Source organism: Sphaerodactylus townsendi, linkage group LG03 (genome assembly GCF_021028975.2).
Source record: "Sphaerodactylus townsendi isolate TG3544 linkage group LG03, MPM_Stown_v2.3, whole genome shotgun sequence".
In the NCBI taxonomy this organism is placed as follows: Eukaryota; Metazoa; Chordata; class Lepidosauria; order Squamata; family Sphaerodactylidae; genus Sphaerodactylus; species Sphaerodactylus townsendi.
This window is the reverse complement of record NC_059427.1, coordinates 71,287,570-71,297,809: the sequence shown is the minus strand read 5'-3', so window position 1 is coordinate 71,297,809 and position 10,240 is coordinate 71,287,570. Positions and strand designations below refer to the sequence as shown.

The 10,240-nt window shown below is 41.4% G+C and overlaps 1 protein-coding gene across 1 annotated transcript; it reads right to left on the bottom strand.

The window, feature by feature from the left end:
• Positions 1-387: 387 nt before the first annotated feature.
• LG03H3orf62 (linkage group 03 C3orf62 homolog) lies at positions 388-6,753 on the bottom strand. The gene is made up of 3 exons (XM_048490680.1): positions 5,902-6,753; positions 4,723-4,814; positions 388-751 (listed from the first exon to the last, which is right to left on the bottom strand). The coding sequence occupies exons 1-3, from the start codon at positions 6,303-6,305 to the stop codon at positions 513-515; spliced, it is 735 nt and encodes a 244-aa protein (XP_048346637.1). The 5' UTR covers positions 6,306-6,753; the 3' UTR covers positions 388-512.
• Positions 6,754-10,240: the final 3,487 nt, after the last annotated feature.

Genomic DNA, 10,240 nt, shown 5'->3' with positions numbered 1-10,240 from the left:
TTAAGGTCAGTTTACTTGTTTACTGAGACTGACAGCAGCTGTCCAGGGTGTCAGGCAAAGGTCTTTTACATGACTTACTACCTGATCCTTTCAACTGGAGATTCTGGGGATTGAACCTGGGACCTTCTGCATGTGAAGTCGATGCTTTATCACTGAGCCACAGTCCCACTTTAATCATAAGCTGTTAAAAATCTACAATCTCTGAAGATCCCAGCCACAGATGCAGGCGAAACGTCAGGAGAGAATGCTGCTAAAACACGGCCATACAGCCCGAAAACCACACAGCACCCCAGTGATTCTGACAGTGAAAGCCTTCGACAATACTACGTGATACTGTTATTCACAGGTGGCCAATAGGAAAAATATATAGCTTCACCCAAAAATTTAAATCATTTATTTTAATGGTACAACTTGCCCCAACAGAGAAGTTTGCCAAAATTGCTGTGGTTCAGAAGTACTGCTTATTATCAGAGCTTTCTAATAGTTCACACCTTGCACCAGTTTACCTCATCCTAGTGCAGGGTGGAGCTGTTTAGTCTGTAATCCTCTTCCATATCCAGCAGTGTTTCAATGATCTCTTCATCCTCTGGGCTGTTCTCCAGGATTTTTTTAAAACTGCTCCTTATTTCCTGGCCAAAGGCTGCAGCCTCATCTGGAGGCAACAGTTCTATTGAAAACCTGCTGATTTGCTGTAGGTCATCAAAATCTGGCTTCCTTTGCACCTTTTCTTCAGGGCAAACTATTGCATTTCCTTCAGTTAAAAGATAAAAATTGAACAAATATCAGTCCTTCAAAATATGTTTATAGGTTGATTAAAGAGCAGATAGATATCTAAAGAGTAATGTTTAGCATGAATATAGAATAGAACATACAGTAGCACTACTTCTGATTTATAATATAACCAGCCTACTAAGTGTTATTAAATTAATAAGTATTGTTATGGAGAACCCACAATTTTCATGGTCTGTTCAGATAACTAATTTCCTGTCTCCCCCCTCCCCCCCAACTATAGTCAACTATGAAAGCTACTAATGGAGGATAGGGGACTTTGAGAAATATCATAGGGAGGGAAGGACTGCAGGAGGATGGAAGAACCAGAGAAAAGTGACAGTTTAGGCTGGAGCCAGCACCATATTTCAAATATCAATGAGGATTATTCTTTTTAACACATGACAGGTCGTTCTATTGGTTTGCCAATGCCAGCATTGCCTACTATAAGTGGCAGCAGCTCTCCGGTGCCTTTCATGTAAGGTATTTCATATCCCCAGTGTAGTAGTAATAGGTTTATTGTCTTGGCCTTAGGCCTTCACAATCTCCTCATAAACAGCATCATGAAATAAAGCATATACACAAAGCACCTCCTGTATACTGACATAACTAAAATAGACTAAATTAATACTAATATAATCTCCCTATCAAATAATACAACAGAACATCATTGCACCACACTTAACCCTATCCCTAATGCCTTATCCTTTAAACTGGAGACTTAACCTTCTGCACACGAAGCAAATATTCTACCACTGAGCTGTAGCCACATCCCCCAAATGTCTTCAGCTTTATCAAGGACTAAGAGAAGCATAGTGAAGCTGAAGTATTCTAAATAATAGATGCCAGTTGAACCACTTGTGCCTAGAACATACAACTGAGTCCCAAAATGAATCATATCTCTACACAAGATGAATGGTTGGCCTTTTTGCCTTTCTGTCAGTTTCCTGTCAAAATTATTTGCTGTGGTGCACCTTGCAGTCACACCTTTGGGCATATTAAGCTGAAAATTTAGAGTAGTTTATACTCTATAATCACAAGTTCTAGAACACTGATCTGTACACTAGATAGGAATTCACACCTTATAGACATGAAACTCTGGGACTACACCATATAAAATATTTTTATAACAACATTACATTTTTAATCAACTGCTACCAGTATACATTGTGTTACAGTGCAGTGTGCATTTCGCACTGCATCTGTAAACATGCAGCTTCATGTTTATAGGGTATTCATAGAAAGCAAGTTCTTTCCTGCCTCCCCCTGCAATCTTTTTGTGGCTCCTTACTGATGACTGTCAAGGACAATGAATTATGTGCAAAGGAGCGCCATATAATAGAAGAAAAGGAAGAAGAGTTAGGATTTATATCCCACCTTTCTCTCCTGCAAGGAGACTCAAGGTGGCTTACAAACTCCTTTCCCTTCCTCTCCCCACAACAGACACATTGTGACATAGGTGGGACTGAGAGAGTTCCAAAGAACTGTGACTAGCCCAAGGTCACCCAGCAGGAATGCTGGGGTACGGAAACACATCTGCCGCTCAGGTGGAGTGAGGAATCAAACCCGGCTCTCCAGATTAGAATCCATCTGCTCTTAACCACTACACCACGCTGGGTTGGTGGTGGGGATTAATCACTTTTTTGCATGATTGTTTAATTTATGTTGCTTTTTAATTTCATTAGTGGACTTTGTTTCATGAATGCAAATAGGTGGAGATTTCATTTGATAACTCTTCTTCCTGCTTTCTCCCATGTCATTAGCATCAGTGGGGTGTGGTGAAGGGCTACTGGGAAAGGCAGAAAAGATCCACTTCTGCAAACTCCCTGTTCAATGAGTTGGGATCCAACCCATTTTATTTATCTTATGGCATTGTTTTGTATTACAGAGCAGTTCAATCAAAGGTGTATGCATCACTCCATTTAAAGCGCCAGTGACTTAAAATATAAATACAAATTTTAAAATAATACATAATCATAAATCAATTCAAGCTTTCCCAAATATTGTGCTGTTTCTGCTTCCAACCGATTGAAAATTATATGCGTGACAAGCTCAAACCACACTAAATCCTCAGTTTCATTAACAGTATGGAACAAACATCTATCAATTCCTTGCATCAAAATCTGGCCAAAACCTGAGACGAAAATTGATAGTTTCAAGGAAGTCATTGCAAACTTTGATCTAACATATTAAGTATTTAAATTAGTTATTCAATGGTGAAAGCCACAGGGAATTGAAAATCTTGCACAGAAGGTATACTTAATTTCTTACATAGGGACAAATCATTCCAATCCCTCCAGCAAGGACATAGGTAAGGGAGGGTTCCTGGGTTTAACCCCCCCATTACATGTCTGAAGCTCCGCACCCAGTTTGTGGTTTTTTTATTTTTTAAGTATTTTTTTCAGTTTTTCGCCTGCAGGGGGCGCATGTTTTAGGCTAGCAGCACCAAAATTTCAGGGTTTGGGAGACTCTCCTGATAGTACCACCCAAGTTTGGTGAGGTTTGGTTTAGGGGGTCCAAAGGGGGTGCCCCATCCCCCATTGTTTCCAATGGCAGCTAATAGGAGATGGGGGCTACACATTTGAGGGTCCATAACTTTGGACCCCATGAACCAAACTTCACCAAACCTGGGTGGTATCATCAGGAGAGTCTCCTAAAGATACCTTGAAAGTCTCCTAAAGATACCCGCATGAACAACTGTTCCACAATCCAAAGTTGCTGCTAGCTTAACAATTGCATCCCTGACAGCAGGCACCCCACAAATTTCCCGAGATTCTCCTTTAAAATCCACCTCCTTTGGCATGGATATAAAGGGAGAATCTGAGGTCCCCAGTTTAAACATTGAAAGTGATACTGTTTCAGGGGGGAGAATCCACCCCCAAACAGCATCACTTTCAATGTTGTTTTAACTGGGGACCCCAAATTCTCCCTTTAAGGTTGATTTAAAAGGAGAATCTGGGTGTCACAGCCTGTGGGACTGAGTCTGTGAGCACTCACATCTTGCGAGCAGCCAGTCTGGCTGATCTCCGCTGCTCTGTCAGGTCCCGCCGCAGCCATTGCCGGCGCTGCTCTAGCGGGGTAGGGGAACCAGGAGGACTGCAAGCTGGGCGAGCTGGAGGCGAGCACTGGGACTGTTCTGGGGGTGCTTGCTGATCTGGTTCTGGTTCTGTAACGCAGTGTAGCCGCAGCTGATGCCTCATCCTCCAATGAGTCACTGCTGCCAGGTCTGGCTTTGGGGGGTCTCACCTTTGTTGGAGTCAAAAGACCGGCATGTCAGGTCCCGCCGCATGAACAACTGTTCCACAATCCATCAATTGTTATCAAAGGCCTTCCAGGAAAAAATGTTTTCTATTTTGAATATGTGACAGAAAAGCCAGTGTGTTGTAGTAGATAAGAGCAGCGGACTCTAATCCGGTGAACCAGGTTTGTTTCCCCACTCCTACACATGAAACCTGCCTTGTGACCTTGGGCTAATCACAGCTCTCTCAGAACTCTGTCAGCTTCATCTGTCTCACAAAGTGTCTGTTGTGAGGAGAGGAAGCAAAGCAGTTTGTAAGCCACTTCGAGACTACTGACAGTTGATAAAAGCAGAGCATAAATCCAAGCTCTACTTCTATAACTACTTTAAATAAATAAAACCATACAGGGTGACCCCCTGTTTGTCTTGAAGGAGTCTATCCTTGCTAGGACTTGAACCAAGACGCTTCTACTGCACATACTGTGAATTTATCTCTATTTTACCTGAGCTGCTCCTGTTTGTTCCATAATGCTCTTAGCATTAATAAGGATTTAGTAGGTGTTTGTAATGTCATATATATTATTTTCCAGAGTCTTTTAATAGTAATCTATTATTAATATTGCATGAGCGTGTTACTTTGTATTGCATTCTAGTGCCCATCGCAAATAAAATTGGAATGATAGCCACGTCTCCAGAGCAGAGCAAACGTAACTCACCACTCATATCCGCAAGATCTTTAGAACTCTCTAGGGGAGCATCAGTGGCAATTACACTTGCATCTGGCTTCACTAGCCTTTCATCAATTTTTCTGAAACACACAAAATCCAAGAATATTTTTAATTGAAAAGGCCACTTCCCTCTTTGACAGCAACATTCTCAAAAAGGTAAGGATATTATCATTCTAATAAAGAGCAAACAGTAGAGTACTTTACTTTAGAACGTATGCACTGATGTGGCTGTTACTATATTAAACATGTTTAATTGAACCCACAGGATTGGCAGTGTAAGAAGCAGTCTATAGTGGTTAGCAGTTACAGAGGAGACTATGATCTTTGCAGTTCTTGGGCAAGGATTGGAGAGGAAAAAATATCCAGGTCATAAGAACTGTATGGTCTACTATGCAGTAAAGATTGTGAAATACAGGAGATCCATAGTCTAATGAATGACCTTATATAGGGAGAGCAAGCCCAAGTATTTTAGCACCTGAGGCAGAAAAATCCAAATGGCACCTCAATAATAAATATAACAATCAAATTACTTTTCCATCCTTGGTACTGGCTTGGTACTCCATATTGTTCATACTCTGCCTAATAGTAAGGCCACAACATTACAGGAAATAATTATGAAAAACATGGGGGGCGGGCAGTGAAGTTGCAGTTACTTGTCTGTTTAGATTGTCCTCATTACTAGTCTCAACAGCCACAACTGCCACTTGACCTTTGAAGGAAACATTCCAGACTGTGTCTAACAGTTTCCTGCAGAAGACTGACCCTGCCCATCTGCCTGGCCATTTTAGCAAGGCCAGAAAGGGCAAGAGCCACACAGTAGCTGTGAACGTGGCAAGTGCAGAGTGGCAAGCAGGAGACAAGGCAGAGGCAAAGTGGAGTGGGGAATGTAACTGAGCTACTATCTCAAACACATCCATGCTTTACGCCAGCCAGGGTCTCCTCTGCATTCAGCAGCAGCCATCTCAAGTGGCATATTTTGGACGCTTCTGTAGGGCTGCTTCTTGTTCGTTACTGCAATTTTTATCTATGGGAGCACCATGTCAGTTTTCCTCCAACATCAAAATGTCCTAAGTCAACCCTTTGTATCAGCAAAAAGCCAGATGAACTAGCATGGAAACAGAATTTCACAACAATACAACAATTATGCCTCTAACAGGTAAAGCATACCCAATGAAGAACTGCTTGTCTTGAAAACTGGAGGGTGTAGTCATGAAAACTGGAGGGTGAAGATATGTATTTTCCTTGCTTATTAATGGCTCCCGTTTTGAACAAGGAATGTTGGAGGTTATAATCAATGGAGTGAGATTTGGCTTGAAAAGAGGATTCTCTTTTTCTGGAACAGTAGAATCTGTTAAAGGCTGGTGAGGGAAACATTCAGTGGGCAGAGTTGGCTCTCCTCTGTGACTAATGAGCTCTGTACTGGAGGGCATTAAGGATTCCACTGTCAGCAAGTCGAAGTCCAGGTTGGTGGTACTATCTGGGGAGTGATGGAGTGGAACTGAGAGATCTTCCAGTGCTCTGTCAATAGCTGCTGTTAGCTCCTTCCGGCATCTGTTTAGTTTTTCAGACATCTCACCTGAAAGGGAGAAAACCCTTCATTATCTATCAGATTTTTGATTACATAAGAACCCTTTTTAGTCATTGTTAAAGATTCAGTCTCACATACCAGGACAGCACTCCTAGTAATCTTCCCAATAAGTGCTATTGTAATTTTGTGTAAATAGGGCAGTGTGCATATTTTCTAACAGATACACATTTGCTTACACACAAGCTTAAAATATGGGCATTGCCCTGTTTACTCAAAATGGCAACCACACAGCATGAGACGCAAGCACTAGAAACAGAACAACTAAACAGCATTACAAAATTACACAGTTGGAACAAATGCAGAAAGTAGCTAAATTTAATACCAAAGCTACCATTCCCTCTTGGTGCTATTCAGTCAGTCCCATCTTTAGATTTGTCATTAGGTACTAAATACATAATAGCTCCATTAAAAAGCAGTAGCAATTTGACAGACACATACCATTCTTAAAATATCCCTCAAAACAAACACTGGTTTTCCATGTGGCTGTTGAACCAAGCACTAGCTGAATTCAGGTGGCCAACAGGATTGGCCTAAATGCACAGCAGTTCAGCATGGCAGGAATGCTCTGGAGTTAGTGTGGTGTACAGTATATTGGACATTGGATGAACTAGAAAAGCACAGATTCAAAGTCCCACTCAACCATGACAGTTGCTGAGTGACCTTTGGGGAGCCAGTAGGTGTCTATTGAACCTATCACATGATAGCTTTGATCATAAAATGGAGAAAGCCTCACACATGGTGATCTTCATTTAGAGGAAGGGAAGAACAAAAAATCATCACTAAACTGTTTTATAACACCAAATTCAGGCTTTTAATGGGAGATACTGAAGTCTGTTGACACACCATATTGCTTGTTGTACATCCATCTATGGTTTAATCATACTTATTGTTGATTTTACCTTCAACTTTCCCCCACTATTGGCCATCTTTCCTGAGGGATCATTTGTCCTTGCAAGAACACCAGCACTGTGGCTCACACTAGCATAGATTATGTTCTTGGGCATCAGTTAATTGCTTATAGAGAAGCTACTTGCTACTCACAGCTACTAAGCAAATCAGAACTTCTCACCTTCCTCTAGAGCCTTGTAATGAGAAAATATAAAATCCATCCCTTCATCTAAGTAGCCTGAATGGACTATTACTGAGTGGTGTTAACAAGTGTTATGGATCCATGGATCCATATTAATTGATCTTATGAACACTTTCTAACATATGAAACCCTCCAGCCAAATCAAGTTTGAATGTTTCACCTTTTATTGAGCTATCCCAACAGTGAGACAACAGTAGTATAAAACAGCAATTGCTGAAAAAAATTGATTAATAAAGATGTCATCAGCTGGATCTACAGGTGTCCAATTGACAGCATGGTCCCCTCCCCACCCCCCACCCCTCCCCAGTTGAAGGTTTCAACTGTCACGGAACCTTTGTCTCAGCTGGAACTTTCTCACAAGAGTATACTCACTATATTTCACCCAGTAGAACAAGGAAAAGTCAAAATGCACTTCAATTATCTTTGAATAAAATCCCATTATTAATCATCCCTCTTCCACCTAGGACCTCATCACCTTTAATATATCCCTCTGGCTCCTGGAATGGTGTGCTTGGTCTTTATTACATAGTCACTTCTCTGTCTCTTAACTATGAATCTTTCTTAATTCCTAGAGTTGCCACCTACAGGTTGCCAAACTCGTAGAGATTTGGGGGTGGATCCTGGGGAGGACAGGGATCTCAGTGGGGTGCAGTGCCATAGAATCCACCGTGCAAAGCATCCATTTTCTCTAGGGGAACTGATCTCTGTAGTCTGGGGATGAGCCGTAATTCTGGAGATCCCCAGGCCCCACCTAGAGGTTGGCATCCTTGTAATTTTTTTGACCTTTCCATTAGATTTCATCCACATAATTAATTAATACAGGTTTACTCTTTCTCCACTTTGAAACATGGAAAAAGTGAAACTTAACTGTAGTACGTCATGAATCATATGTACTTCTTACAGACAGGAATTTGAGGCTGAAAAAGTCACCCAATGCTGCCAGCAAGTTTATGGCTGAATAAGAATTTCAGCGCTAGTTCAGGCCCCATGTTTCCAAAGCACCACATTTCTTGCAAAGACAGCTGGATACCTATGCTATATGTAAGTCATAATCATTCTATAGTATTAGATTATGATAGTTGGTACATGGACTTTAAAAACAATATCTGTGGGAGACCCCATGCTGTTTAGAAGTCTGTACCACAAACTATTTTATGTAAAGATGACAGGATGCAAAATGGGAGAATACAACTTATTTGAAGAAAAATCATATGTTAGACTATCTCTGTGGCAGGAGAAAATGCCATGCAGCCCAGAAACCACACAACATCCCAGATACAAAAGAACTACTCATTTTGCAAAGTTCTAAAAATTCAGACCAGCTTGTGAACTGAGGAAAATTCTTTAATATTTGGTTGTTAATGTTGCCCTTTTTATTAAGAACAGGAAGATAAATGTCAGTTGCGGCTATCTGGAAGACCAACTTCTGTGTAGCAGATAAAAAACACTGTGAGAAAAACCTAATATAAAAACTCACAGAGACTGACTTTGGCCACGTATACTCAGACATGTCCATTGAGTGCAATGTGATTTACTCTCAAGTACAGTGATTAACAATGAAGCATATTTCTTCTCTTGTACTATGGTCAAAAAATTTAACCAAGGTATTTGTCTTCATTGGCATTTGAGCTTCCTTACTACAGAATTAATGGAGAAGAAATGTGCCATTATGCATATGCTGAAAAGAGATTGTGGATTGCAAGATGATGAGTACAATACCATTGTTTGAGGAAAAGTGTGTTCTTTGAGAAGGTGATGGGCAAGAAGCTGAGCCTGAGGGCCCCTTCTCAAAGCCTAAAAAAACAAAATCTGGATATGTTTTGCAGGCTCAGGCATTACCACTTCTACTGAAGCATTTCTATCCTGCTTTTTAATTAACATTGTCAGATGGCTAATAAAAAATTAATCAAGAAACATCTAGCCTCCCGTGGGTGCAGTAAAGGGGTGAATAAATGTCGCCATCTGAGCCAGTCTGTTTTATTGTGTACATCTGTTTTTATACGGTATAACTAACTGTGATTTTATTGTTTTTATGACCATTGTTCACCACCCTGAGTCCTTCGGGGGTGGGCTGTCTAAAAGTTTAAAATATAAATAAATAAATTTTCATAAAATATCAAATGTGTTCAGTAGTCAAGGCCGTCAGAAGAGTATAAGGTACCATGCATTACAGCAGTGGTGGCGAACCTATGGCACGGGTGCCAGAGGTGGCACCCAGAGCCCTCTTTGTGGGCACGCGAGCAGAGAGTTCATCATGTGGGTGTGTGTGGAAAATTGCCCCCCACATATCTAGGCCAGCCTGGGCTGGCCAGAGGAATGATATATGGGCACCACAGCGAGGCATGGTAAGGATTCCAGCTATTTTGTGGTGGGGGTTTATTGGGTTTCAGAAAGTAAAAGTTTTACTTCCCTCTCCCCCCACACCCTCCCCTTCCCCGGCCCCCAGTGTGATAAATAGTGTAAATTATTTCAGGAGATTATTAGCATTAAACCTAAGACCTAGTTTTGGGGAAGCAGTGGTAGGTAACCCTGTTGCCAGCACTGTTAAGCCCCACTGATGATTTTCAAGTGGGAAGAAATAGAGCGCTATCCTTTCTCTGGGCGTAAGTTCGGTTGCTGCCAATGGAGCTTTGGCTTCTGAGTGGAACCCTCCTAGGGTCATGATTCACCCTATTTGAAGTGGTTGCACAGTTAGCTTCAAAGCAAAGCCACCGACTTCACCACCAAGCTTACTCCCAAATTACGCATACCTCGGAGCCCAACCATTTTTCTAGAAACTAAAACCTCAGTATTCAGTGTTAAATTGCTGTGTTGGGTGTACACTTTGA